The sequence below is a fragment of the Pseudopodoces humilis genome, chromosome 30 (genome assembly GCF_049639895.1).
Source record: "Pseudopodoces humilis isolate 2021_Gansu_Grassland_sample_001 chromosome 30, ASM4963989v1, whole genome shotgun sequence".
NCBI lineage: Eukaryota > Metazoa > Chordata > Aves > Passeriformes > Paridae > Pseudopodoces > Pseudopodoces humilis.
The window spans coordinates 4,780,732-4,794,380 of NC_142229.1; the positions used below are offsets into that span (position 1 = coordinate 4,780,732).

The 13,649-nt window shown below is 54.0% G+C and overlaps 1 protein-coding gene across 1 annotated transcript in view; it reads left to right on the forward strand.

Moving 5' to 3' along the window:
* Positions 1-13,649, forward strand: part of SNRNP200 (small nuclear ribonucleoprotein U5 subunit 200) — a gene marked incomplete at its 3' end in the record, with an annotated part of 104,579 nt that overhangs the window by 28,067 nt on the left and 62,863 nt on the right. Inside the window, exons 13-16 of the mRNA XM_088068208.1 lie at positions 2,288-2,425; positions 6,133-6,288; positions 8,113-8,283; positions 11,825-12,018. Coding sequence (XP_087924334.1) covers positions 2,288-2,425; positions 6,133-6,288; positions 8,113-8,283; positions 11,825-12,018 — 659 coding nt within the window. The remainder of the gene's footprint in view (positions 1-2,287; positions 2,426-6,132; positions 6,289-8,112; positions 8,284-11,824; positions 12,019-13,649) is intronic.

A 13,649-nucleotide genomic window follows, 5' to 3' on the forward strand; every position in this document is an offset into this window, starting at 1 on the left:
GAAAAGCAGGTTTTCTGGGAAATTTGGCACCAGGAAAAGCAGGTTTTCTGGGAAATTTGGCACCAGGAAAAGCAGGTTTTCTGGGAAATTAAAAGCCAGGAAAAGCAGGTTTTCTGGGAAATTTGGCACCAGGAAAAGCAGGTTTTCTGGGAAATTAAAAGCCAGGAAAAGCAGGTTTTTTGGGAAATTAAAAGCCAGGAAAAGCAGGTTTTCTGGGAAATTTGGCACCAGGAAAATCTGTTTTTTTTGGAAATTTGGAACCAGGAAAATCTGTTTTTTTGGGAATTTTGGCACCTGGAAAAGCAGGTTTTTTGGGAATTTGGTGCCAGGAAAAGCAGATTTTTTGGGAATGTGGTGCCAAGAAAAGCAGGTTTTTTGGGAATTTGGTGCCAGGAAAAATAAGATTTCTGGGAAATTTGGCACCAGGAAAAGCAGATTTTTTGGGGAAATTTGGCAGCAGGAAAAGCAGGTTTTTTGGGAAATTTGGCACCAGGAAAATCTGTTTTTTTGGGAATTTTGGCACCAGGAAAAGCAGGTTTTTTGGGAAATTTGGCACCTGGAAAAGCAGGTTTTTTGGGAAATTTGGTGCCAGGAAAATCTGTTTTTTGGAGAAATTTGGCACCTGGAAAAGCAGATTTTTTTGGGAAATTAAGGGCCAGGAAAAGCAGGTTTTTTGGGAATTTTGGCACCAGGAAAAGCAGGTTTTTTTTGAAATTTGGTACCAGGAAAAGCAGGTTTTTTGGGAATGTGGTGCCAAGAAAATCTGTTTTTTTGGGAAATTTGGAACCAGGAAAATCTGTTTTTTTGGGAAATTTGGCACCTGGAAAAGCAGGATTTCTGGGAAATTTGGTGCCAGGAAAAGCAGATTTTTTGGGAATGTGGTGCCAAGAAAAGCAGATTTTTTGGGAAATTTGGTGCCAGGAAAATCTGTTTTTTGGAGAAATTTGGCACCTGGAAAAGCAGATTTTTTTGGGAAATTTGGCACCAGGAAAAGCAGGTTTTTTGGGAATTTTGGCACCAGGAAAATCTGTTTTTTTGGGAAATTTGGCACCAGGAAAAGCAGGTTTTTTGGGAATTTTGGCACCAGGAAAAGCAGATTTTTTGGGAAATTTGGCACCAGGAAAATCTGTTTTTTTGGGAAATTTGGCACCTGGAAAAGCAGGATTTCTGGGAAATTTGGTGCCAGGAAAAGCAGGTGTTTTTGGGAATGTGGTGCCAAGAAAAGCAGATTTTTTGGGAAATTTGGTGCCAGGAAAAATAAGATTTCTGGGAAATTTGGCACCAGGAAAAGCAGGTTTTTTGGGAAATTTGGCACCTGGAAAAGCAGATTTTTTTGGGAATTTGGAACCAGGAAAATCTGTTTTTTTGGGAATTTTGGCACCTGGAAAAGCAGGTTTTTTGGGAAATTTGGTGCCAGGAAAAATAAGATTTCTGGGAAATTTGGCACCTGGAAAAGCAGATTTTTTGGGAAATTTGGCACCAGGAAAATCTGGTTTTTTGGGAATTTTGGCGCCAGGAAAAGCAGATTTTTTGGGAATTTGGCACCAGGAAAAGCAGATTTTTTGGGAAATTGGAGCCTCTGGGATGGGGGAAGGCACCCCTGGGATGAAATTTTGGGATTTAAGCTCCTTCCTCCCCAAAACCACCCCAGGATTCCGTGACTGAGCTCTCCCTCCTTCCCTTTTTAACCTTTTTAACCCTTTTTTCCCCCGTTTCCGCAGGAAATTCCCACTTCCCCTTTTCCCACCGCTCACCCCGTGCCGAGTTTCCCCTCCTGGGGGGTTTTTTTTTTTTTTTTGCTGAGCCCTCAGCTCTGGTTTTCCCAAATTTTTTTATGGGAATAAATCCCTGAGTGTGAATCCAGCCGTGGATCCCAAGTTTTTTTCCCGCCCTGAACACCGGGAAAAGCTTGGATTATCCACGGAAAAAAAAAAAGATTTTTCCCTCTTTTCCAGCACTAAAAAACTTGGAATTCTCCTTTTAGCACGAGGGGATTTTTGTCCATCCATTAATTCCAGATGTTTTCCCACCCCTGAACACCGGGTTGGATCTTGAGGATTTGGCTTTTCCATGGAATCTGAGAGGACAAAAAAAATGAGGATTTTTTTTTTTCCCCCAAACCTTAATTAATTGGGAATTAATCCTTCTGTAACGAGGGGAATTTTTGTGCACATCCGCTTCTCCTGATCGGGATCATCCGGATCTTTTCCCAACCCATTCCCAATATCCACGAGGCGACAACAAACCCCAAATTCCTTCTTTTCCCTCTTTTTTCCCCTCTTCCCAGCAATTGGTTTCCGTGGAAAAACTTCCCAAGTACGCCCAGGCCGGGTTTGAGGGGTTCAAAACCCTCAACAGGATCCAGAGCAAGCTGTTCCGGGCGGCGCTGGAGTCGGATGAGAACCTGCTGCTCTGCGCTCCCACGGTGAGATTCCCGGGATTCCCGGGATTCCCGGAATTCCAGGATGCTCTGGACACCGGCAGGTGGAGCTGGAACCTCCCCTGGGCAGGGGAATTGGGAATTAATTGGGAATTAATTGGGAATTAGGGAAGAATGAGAGCCTGCTGCTCTGCGCTCCCACGGTGAGATTCCCGGGATTCCCGGGATTCCCGGAATTCCGGGATGCTCTGGACACCGGCAGGTGGAGCTGGAACCTCCCCTGGGCAGAGCAATTGGGAATTAATTGGGAATTAATTGGGAATTAATTGGGAATTAGGGAAGGGTTTGGGATTGGGGAGAACATCTGGCACAGCTGGGCAGAGGAATTGGGAATTAATTGGGAATTAATTGGGAATTAATTGGGAATTGGGGAAGGGTTTGGGATTGGGGAGAACATCTGGCACAGCTGGGCAGAGGAATTGGGAATTAATTGGGAATTAATTGGGAATTAATTGGGAATTAATTGGGAATTAATTGGGAATTAGGGAAGAATGAGAGCCTGCTGCTCTGCGCTCCCACGGTGAGATTCCCGGGATTCCCGGGATTCCGGGATGCTCTGGACACCGGCAGGTGGAGCTGGAACCTCCCCTGGGCAGGGGAATTGGGAATTAATTGGGAATTAATTGGGAATTAATTGGGAATTAATTGGGAATTAGGGAAGAATGAGAGCCTGCTGCTCTGCGCTCCCACGGTGAGATTCCCGGGATTCCCGGGATTCCCGGAATTCCGGGATGCTCTGGACACCGGCAGGTGGAGCTGGAACCTCCCCTGGGCAGAGCAATTGGGAATTAATTGGGAATTAATTGGGAATTAATTGGGAATTAGGGAAGAATGAGAGCCTGCTGCTCTGCGCTCCCACGGTGAGATTCCCGGGATTCCCGGGATTCCCGGAATTCCGGGATGCTCTGGACACCGGCAGGTGGAGCTGGAACCTCCCCTGGGCAGGGGAATTGGGAATTAATTGGGAATTAATTGGGAATTAATTGGGAGTTAATTGGGAATTAATTGGGAATTAATTGGGAATTAGGGAAGGGTTTGGGATTGGGGAGAACATCTGGCACAGCTCCGAAGGAATTGGGAATTAATTGGGAATTAATTGGGAATTAGGGAAGAATGAGAGCCTGCTGCTCTGCGCTCCCACGGTGAGATTCCCGGGATTCCCGGGATTCCGGGATGCTCTGGACACCGGCAGGTGGAGCTGGAACCTCCCCTGGGCAGGGGAATTGGGAATTAATTGGGAATTAATTGGGAATTAATTGGGAATTAGGGAAGAATGAGAACCTGCTGCTCTGCGCGCCCACGGTGAGATTCCCGGGATTCCCGGAATTCCGGGATGCTCTGGACACCGGCAGGTGGAGCTGGAACCTCCCCTGGGCAGAGCAATTGGGAATTAATTGGGAATTAATTGGGAATTAGTTGGGAATTAGGGAAGAATGAGAGCCTGCTGCTCTGCGCTCCCACGGTGAGATTCCCGGGATTCCCGGAATTCCGGGATGCTCTGGACACCGGCAGGTGGAGCTGGAACCTCCCCTGGGCAGGGGAATTGGGAATTAATTGGGAATTAATTGGGAGTTAATTGGGAATTAATTGGGAATTAGGGAAGAATGAGAGCCTGCTGCTCTGCGCTCCCACGGTGAGATTCCCGGGATTCCCGGGATTCCGGGATGCTCTGGACACCGGCAGGTGGAGCTGGAACCTCCCCTGGGCAGGGGAATTGGGAATTAATTGGGAATTAATTGGGAATTAATTGGGAATTAGGGAAGAATGAGAACCTGCTGCTCTGCGCGCCCACGGTGAGATTCCCGGGATTCCCGGAATTCCGGGATGCTCTGGACACCGGCAGTGGAGCTGGAACCTTTCCCTGCGAGCAATTGGGAATTAATTGGGAATTAATTGGGAATTAGTTGGGAATTAGGGATGTTTTTGGGGAGCAGAATGAGCCTGCTTCCCTGCGGAATTCCACGGTGAGATTCCCGGGATTCCCGGAATTCCGGGATGCTTTTGGACACCGGCAGGTGGAGCTGGAACCTCCCCTGGGCAGGGGAATTGGGAATTAATTGGGAATTAATTGGGAGTTAATTGGGAATTTTTGGGAATTAGGGAAGAATGAGAGCCTGCTGCTCTGCGCTCCCACGGTGAGATTCCCGGGATTGCCGGGATTCCGGGATGCTCTGGACACCGGCATTCCGGGAGCTGGAACCTCCCCTGGGCAGGGGAATTGGGAATTAATTGGGAATTAATTGGGAATTAATTGGGAATTAGGGAAGAATGAGAGCCTGCTGCTCTGCGCTCCCACGGTGAGATTCCCGGGATTCCCGGGAATTCCGGGATGCTCTGGACACCTTTCCAGCAGTGGAGCTGGAACCTCCCCTGGCAGAGCAATTGGGAATTAATTGGGAATTAATTGGGAATTAATTGGGAATTAGGGAAGGGTTTGGGATTGGGGAGAACATCTGGCACAGCTCCGAAGGAATTGGGAATTAATTGGGAGTTAATTGGGAATTAATTGGGAATTAGGGAAGGGTTTGGGATTGGGGAGAACATCCCCTGGGCAGGGGAATTGGGAATTAATTGGGAATTAATTGGGAATTAATTGGGGATTAATTGGGAATTAGGGAAGGGTTTCCTTTTCCCTGCGGAATTCCGGGATGTTTTTGGGCACGGAATGACCCTTTCCCTGCGGAATTCCGGGATGTTTTTGCACACGGAATGACCCTTTCCCTGAGTTTTCCCTGCGGAATTCCGGGATGTTTTTGCACACGGAATGACCCTTTCCCTGAGTTTTCCCTGCGGAATTCCGGGATGTTTTTGCACACGGAATGACCCTTTTCCCTGAGTTTTCCCTGCGGAATTCCGGGATGTTTTGGGGCACAGAATGACCCTTTCCCTGCGGAATTCCGGGATGTTTTTGGGCACGGAATGACCCTTTCCCTGAGTTTTCCCTGCGGAATTCCGGGATGTTTTGGGGCACGGAATGACCCTTTTCCCTGAGTTTTCCCTGCGGAATTCCGGGATGTTTTTGGGCACGGAATGACCCTTTCCCTGCGGAATTCCGGGATGTTTTGGGCACGGAATGACCCTTTCCCTGCGGAATTCCGGGATGTTTTTGGGCACGGAATGACCCTTTCCCTGCGGAATTCCGGGATGTTTTTGGGCACGGAATGACCCTTTTCCCTGAGTTTTCCCTGCGGAATTCCGGGATGTTTTGGGCACGGAATGACCCTTTTCCCTGAGTTTTCCCTGCGGAATTCCGGGATGTTTTGGGCACGGAATGACCCCTTTCCCTGCGGAATTCCGGGATGTTTTTGGGCACGGAATGACCCTTTCCCTGCGGAATTCCGGGATGTTTTTGGGCACGGAATGACCCTTTCCCTGCGGAATTCCGGGATGTTTTGGGGCACGGAATGACCCTTTCCCTGCGGAATTCCGGGATGTTTTGGGGCACGGAATGACCCTTTCCCTGCGGAATTCCGGGATGTTTGGAATGACCCCTTTCCCTGAGTTTTCCCTGCGGAATTCCGGGATGTTTGGAATGACCCTTTTCCCTGAGTTTCCCCTGCGGAATTCCGGGATGTTTTTGCACACGGAATGACCCTTTCCCTGCGGAATTCCGGGATGTTTTTGGGCACGGAATGACCCTTTTCCCTGAGTTTTCCCTGCGGAATTCCGGGATGTTTTGGTGCCGTTGGCAGGGCGCGGGGAAGACGAACGTGGCGCTGCTGTGCATGCTGCGCGAGATCGGCAAACACATCAACATGGACGGCACCATCAACGTGGACGACTTCAAGATCATCTACATCGCCCCCATGAGGTCCCTGGTGCAGGAGATGGTCGGCAGCTTCGGCAAGGTGGGCGGATCCCGGGGGGTGGATCCCGGGGGTGGATCGGGGGGGCTGGATCCCGGGGGTGGATCCGGGGGGGGGGGGGGGGGGGGGTGGATCCTGGGGGTGGATCCCTGGGGGTGGATCCCGGGGGGTGGATCCTGGGGGTCCCCGGGGGTGGATCCGGGGGGGGTGGATCCTGGGGGGTCCCTGGGGGTGGATCCCTGGGGGTGGATCCTGGGGGTGGATCCTGGGGGGTCCTTGGGGGTGGATCCCTGGGGGTGGATCCTGGGGGGTCCCTGGGGGTGGATCCCTGGGGGTGGATCCTGGGGGGTCCCTGGGGGTGGATTCCTGGGGGTGGATCCTGGGGGATCTGTGGGCTTAGATCCCAGGGGGTCCCGGGGGGGGGATCCCGGGGGATGGGGATCCCGGGGGGTGGATCCCGCGGGATCCCAGGGGGTGGATCCTGGGGGGTCCCTGGGGGTGGATCCTGGGGAATCCCGGGGGGTGGATCCCAGGTGGTCCTTGGGGGTGGATCCTGGGGGGTGGATCCCTGGGGGTGGATCCTGGGGGATCCCTGAGGGTGGATCCCGCTGGATCCTGGGGGGGATCCCGGGGGGTGGATCCTGGGGGGTGGATCCCTGGGGGTGGATCCTGGGGGATCCCTGAGGGTGGATCCCGCTGGATCCTGGGGGGGATCCCGGGGGGTGGATCCCGGGGGGTCCCTGGGGGTGGATTCTGGGGGATCTGTGGGCTTAGATCCCAGGGGATCCCTGGGGTTGGATCCCGTGGGATCCCTGGGGGGTGGATCCTGGGGGATCTGTGGGCTTAGATCCCAGGGGGACCCTGGGGGTGGATCCCGGGGTTGGATCCCGGGGGATCCGTGGGAGCGGATCCCATGGGATCTATGGGGTTGGATCTTAGGGGATCCCCGGGGGAGGATCCCGGGGGATCTACGGGGGTGGATCCTGGGGATCTGCGGGGGTGGATCCCGCGGGGTCTAGGGGGGCAGATCCCAGGGGATCCCTGGGGGTGGATCCTGAGGGAGCTCTGGGGGCGGATCCTGGGGGATCTGTGGGCTTAGATCCCAGGGGATCCCTGGGGGCGGATCCCAGGGGGTCCCTGGGGGCGGATCCCGGGGGATCCCTGGGGCGGATCCCAGGGGATCTGTGGGGGTGGATCCCGGGGGATCCCTGGGGGCGGATCCCAGGGGATCTGTGGGGGTGGATCCCGGGGGATCCCTGGGGCGGATCCCAGGGGATCTGTGGGGGTGGATCCCGGGGGATCCCTGGGGCGGATCCCGGGGGATCTGTGGGGGTGGATCCCGGGGGATCCCTGGGGCGGATCCCAGGGGATCTGTGGGGGTGGATCCCCGGGGAGGTTTGGGATTGGATCCCAGGGGAGCTTCGGGAGCGGATCCCAGGGGATCTATGGGGGCGATCCCAGGGGAGCTTCGGGATCATTGAGGGGTTGGGGATGGGATCGGATCCAGAGGAAGCTTTGGGATCACTGATGGGATCAGATCCAGAGGAAGGTTTGGGATCACTGATGGGATCCAGAGGAAGGTTTGGGATCACTGATGGGATCCAGAGGAAGCTTTGGGATCACTGATGGGATCCAGAGGAAGCTTTGGGATCACTGATGGGATCCAGAGGAAGGTTTGGGATCACTGATGGGATCCAGAGGAAGCTTTGGGATCACTGATGGGATCCAGAGGAAGGTTTGGGATCACTGATGGGATCCAGAGGAAGCTTTGGGATCACTGAGGGCTTGGAGATCCAGGAGAAGCTGTGCTGGATCGTTCCTCCACGGGAAGGTCCCTCCACGCTCATCCCCTGGGTTCTTCTCCAGCGTTTGGCCACCTACGGGATCACGGTGGCCGAGCTGACCGGGGACCACCAGCTGTGCAAGGAGGAGATCAGCGCCACGCAGATCATCGTGTGCACGCCCGAGAAGTGGGACATCATCACCCGCAAGGGCGGAGAGAGAACCTACACCCAGCTGGTGCGGCTGGTCATCCTGGTGAGCCACGTCTGCACGGGGGCGGCCGAGGGATGAGGGCTCCTCGAGGTGGACCTGGGGTTTGGGGTGGAGAAGCTCAGGGGGTTCCTCAAGGTGGATCTGGGGTTTGGGATGGAGAAGCTCAGGGGGTTCCTCAAGGTGGATCTGGGGTTTGGGATGGAGAAGCTCAGGGGGTTCCTCAAGGTGGATCTGGGGTTTGGGATGGAGAAGCTCAGGGGGTTCCTCAAGGTGGATCTGATGAGGGTTCCTCAAGTTGGATCTGGGGTTTGGGGTGGAGAACCTCAAGGTGGATCTGATGAGGGTTCCTCAAGTTGGATCTGGGGTTTGGGGTGGAGAACCTCAAGGTGGATCTGATGAGGGCTCCTCGAGGTGGATCTGGGGTTTGGGGTGGAGAACCTCAAGGTGTTCCTCAAGGTGGATCTGATGAGGGATCCTCGAGGTGGACCTGGGGTTTGGGTGGAGAACCTCAAGGTGGATCTGATGAGGGCTCCTCGAGGTGGACCTGGGGTTTGGGTGGAGAACCTCAAGGGAGCTCCTCAAGGTGGATCTGATGAGGGCTCCTCAAGGTGAACCTGGGGTTTGGGATGGAGAACCTCAAGGTGGATCTGATGAGGGCTCCTCGAGGTGGACCTGGGGTTTGGGGTGGAGAAGCTCAGGGGGTTCCTCAAGGTGGATCTGATGAGGGTTCCTCAAAGTGGACCTGGGGTTTGGATGGAGAACCTCAGGAGGTTCCTCAAGTTGGATCTGGGGTTTGGGATGGAGAACCTCAAGGTGGATCTGATGAGGGCTCCTCGAGGTGGACCTGGGGTTTGGGATGGAGAAGCTCAGGGGGTTCCTCAAGGTGGATCTGATGAGGGTTCCTCAAAGTGGACCTGGGGTTTGGGGTGGAGAAGCTCAAGGTGGATCTGATGAGGGTTCCTCAAGGTGGACCTGGGGTTTGGGTGGAGAAGCTCAGGGGGTTCCTCAAGTTGGATCTGGGATTTGGGATGGAGAAGCTCAGGGGGTTCCTCAAGGTGGATCTGATGAGGGTTCCTCAAAGTGGACCTGGGGTTTGGGTGGAGAACCTCAGGAGGTTCCTCAAGTTGGATCTGGGGTTTGGGGTGGAGAAGCTCAGGGGGTTCCTCAAGGTGGATCTGATGAGGGTTCCTCCAGGTGGACCTGGGGTTTGGGTGGAGAAGCTCAGGGGGTTCCTCAAGTTGGATCTGGGGTTTGGGATGGAGAAGCTCAGGGGGTTCCTCAAGGTGGATCTGGGGTTTGGGATGGAGAAGCTCAGGGGGTTCCTCAAGTTGGATCTGATGAGGGTTCCTCAAGTTGGATCTGGGGTTTGGGGTGGAGAAGCTCAGGGGGTTCCTCAAGTTGGATCTGATGAGGGTTCCTCAAAGTGGACCTGGGGTTTGGGGTGGAGAAGCTCAAGGTGGATCTGATGAGGGTTCCTCAAGGTGGACCTGGGGTTTGGGATGGAGAACCTCAAGGTGGATCTGATGAGGGCTCCTCGAGGTGGACCTGGGGTTTGGGGTGGAGAACCTCAAGGTGTTCCTCAAGGTGGATCTGATGAGGGTTCCTCAAGGTGGACCTGGGGTTTGGGTGGAGAACCTCAAGGGAGCTCCTCAAGGTGGATCTGATGAGGGCTCCTCAAGGTGAACCTGGGGTTTGGGATGGAGAACCTCAAGGTGGATCTGATGAGGGCTCCTCAAAGTGGACCTGGGGTTTGGGGTGGAGAACCTCAAGGTGTTCCTCAAGGTGGATCTGATGAGGGTTCCTCAAGGTGGACCTGGGGTTTGGGTGGAGAACCTCAAGGGAGCTCCTCAAGGTGGATCTGATGAGGGCTCCTCAAGGTGAACCTGGGGTTTGGGATGGAGAACCTCAAGGTGGATCTGATGAGGGCTCCTCGAGGTGGACCTGGGGTTTGGGGTGGAGAAGCTCAGGGGGTTCCTCAAGGTGGATCTGGGATTTGGGGTGGAGAAGCTCAGGGGGTTCCTCAAGTTGGATCTGATGAGGGATCCTCGAGGTGGACCTGGGGTTTGGGGTGGAGAAGCTCAGGAGGTTCCTTGAAGTGGATCTGGGGTTTGGGATGGAGAACCTCAAGGTGGATCTGATGAGGGATCCTCAAGGTGGACCTGGGGTTTGGGGTGGAGAAGCTCAGGGGGTTCCTCAAGGTGGATCTGATGAGGGATCCTCAAGGTGGACCTGGGATTTGGGGTGGAGAAGCTCAGGGGGTTCCTCGAAGTGGATCTGATGAGGGTTCCTCGAGGTGGACCTGGGGTTTGGGATGGAGAAGCTCAGGGGGTTCCTCAAGGTGGATCTGATGAGGGATCCTCGAGGTGGACCTGGGGTTTGGGGTGGAGAACCTCAAGGTGTTCCTCAAGGTGGATCTGGGGTTTGGGATGGAGAAGCTCAAGGTGGATCTGATGAGGGTTCCTCGAGGTGGACCTGAGGTTTGGGGTGGAGAAGCTCAAGGTGGATCTGGGGTTTGGGGTGGAGAAGCTCAGGGGGTTCCTCAAGGTGGATCTGATGAGGGTTCCTCGAGGTGGATCTGGGGTTTGGGTGGAGAAGCTCAGGGGGTTCCTCGAAGTGGATCTGATGAGGGTTCCTCGAGGTGGATCTGGGGTTTGGATGGAGAACCTCAAGGTGTTCCTCTAAGTGGATCTGGGGTTTGGATGGAGAAGCTCAAGGTGGACCTGGGGTTTGGATGGAGAAGCTCAAGGTGGATCTGGTGTTTGGATGGAGAAGCTCAAGGTGGATCTGGTGTTTGGATGGAGAAGCTCAAGGTGGATCTGGGGTTTGGGGGTGGAGAACCTCAAGGTGGATCTGGGGTTTGGATGGAGAAGCTCAAGGTGGATCTGGGGTTTGGATGGAGAAGCTCAAGGTGGATCTGGGGTTTGGATGGAGAAGCTCAAGGTGTTCCTCTAAGTGGATCTGGGGTTTGGATGAAGAACCTCAAGGTGGATCTGGTGTTTGGATGGAGAAGCTCAAGGTGGATCTGGGGTTTGGGGGTGGAGAACCTCAAGGTGGATCTGGGGTTTGGATGGAGAAGCTCAAGGTGGATCTGGGGTTTGGATGCAGAACCTCAAGGTGGATCTGGGGCTTGGATGGAGAAGCTCAAGGTGGATCTGGGGTTTGGATGAAGAACCTCAAGGTGGATCTGGGGTTTGGATGAAGAACCTCAAGGTGGATCTGGGGTTTGGATGAAGAACCTCAAGGTGGACCTGGGGTTTGGATGAAGAACCTCAAGGTGGATCTGGGGTTTGGATGGAGAAGCTCAAGGTGGATCTGGGGTTTGGATGGAGAAGCTCAAGGTGGATCTGGGGTTTGGATGGAGAAGCTCAAGGTGGACCTGGGGTTTGGATGGAGAAGCTCAAGGTGGATCTGGGGTTTGGATGGAGAAGCTCAAGGTGGATCTGGGGTTTGGATGGAGAAGCTCAAGGTGGATCTGGGGTTTGGGGGTGGAGAACCTCAAGGTGGATCTGGGGTTTGGATGAAGAACCTCAAGGTGGATCTGGGGTTTGGACGGAGAACCTCCAGAACTTTCCCGTTTTCCCAGGATGAGATCCACCTCCTCCACGACGACCGCGGGCCCGTGCTGGAGTCCCTGGTGGCCAGGGCCATCAGGAACATCGAGATGACGCAGGAGGACGTGCGGCTGGTGGGGCTCAGCGCCACCCTGCCCAACTACGAGGACGTGGCCACCTTCCTCCGCGTGGACCCCGCCAAGGGCCTCTTCTACTTCGACAACAGGTACCGGGAACAGCCGGAAAAGATGGAATTCCAGCTGGGATTCTGTCCGTGTTTCCAGCTGGAACTTCATCCCTGTTTCCAGCTGGAATTCCAGATGGGATTCCATCCCTGTTTCCAGCTGGAATTCCAGATGGGATCCCGTCCGTGTTTCCAGCTGGAACTTTGTCCGTGTTTCCAGCTGGGATTCTGTCCGTGTTTCCAGCTGGAATTCCAGATGGGATTCTGTCCGTGTTTCCAGCTGGAATTCCAGATGGGATCCCGTCCGTGTTTCCAGCTGGAACTTCATCCCTGTTTCCAGCTGGAATTCCAGATGGGATCCCGTCCGTGTTTCCAGCTGGAACTTCATCCCTGTTTCCAGCTGGAATTCCAGCTGGGATTCCATCCCTGTTTCCAGCTGGGATTCTGTCCGTGTTTCCAGCCGGAATTCCAGCTGGGATTCTGTCCGTGTTTCCAGCCGGAATTCCAGCTGGGATTCCATCCCTGTTTCCAGCTGGAATTCCAGATGGGATTCCATCCCTGTTTCCAGCTGGAATTCCAGCTGGGATCCCGTCCGTGTTTCCAGCTGGAATTCCAGCTGGGATTCTGTCCGTGTTTCCAGCTGGAATTCCAGCTGGGATTCTGTCCTATTCCAGCTGGAATTCCATCCCGTCCGTGTTTCCAGCTGGAATTCCAGCTGGGATCCCGTCCCGTGTTTCCAGCTGGAATTCCAGCTGGGATTCCCGTCCGTGTTTCCAGCTGGAATTCCATCCGTGTTTCCAGCTGGAATTCCAGCTCCATTTCCACTGTGTTCCAGCTGGAATTCCAGCTGGGATTCTGTCTGTGTTTTCCAGCTGGAATTCCATCCATTCCCTGTTTCCAGCTGGAATTCCAGCTGGGATTCTGTCTGTGTTTCCAGCTGGAACTTCATCCCTGTTTCCAGCTGGGATTCCAGCTGGGATCCCGTCCGTGTTTCCAGTTGGAATTCCAGCTGGAACTTCATCCCTGTTTCCACTTGGAATTCCATCTCCATTTCCACTTGGAATGCCATCCCCATTCCCAGCTGGAATTCCATCCGTGTTTAAAGCTGGAATTCCATTCCCATTCCCAGCTGGAATTCCATCCACGTTTAAATCTGGAATTCCATCTCCATTCCCAGCTGGAACTTCATCCCTGTTTCCATTTGGAATTCCATCTCCATTTCCACTTGGAATGCCATCCCCATTCCCAGCTGGAATTCCATCCATGTTTAAAGCTGGAATTCCATCCCCATTCCCAGCTGGAATTCCATCCGTGTTTAAAGCTGGAATTCCATCCCCATTCCCAGCTGGAACTTCATCCATGTTTCCATTTGGAATTCCATCTCCATTTCCACTTGGAATTCCATCCCCATTCCCAGCTGGAACCTCATCCCTATTTCCAGCTGGAATTCCATCCCTGTTTCCAGCTGGAATTCCAGATTGGATCCCGTCCGTGTTTCCAGCTGGGATTCCAGCTGGGATTCTGTCCGTGTTTCCAGCTGGGATTCTGTCCGTGTTTCCAGCTGGAATTCCAGCTGGGATTCTGTCCGTGTTTCCAGCTGGGATTCTGTCCGTGTTTCCAGCTGGGATTCTGTCTGTGTTTCCAGCTGGGATTCCGTCCGTGTTTCCAGTTGG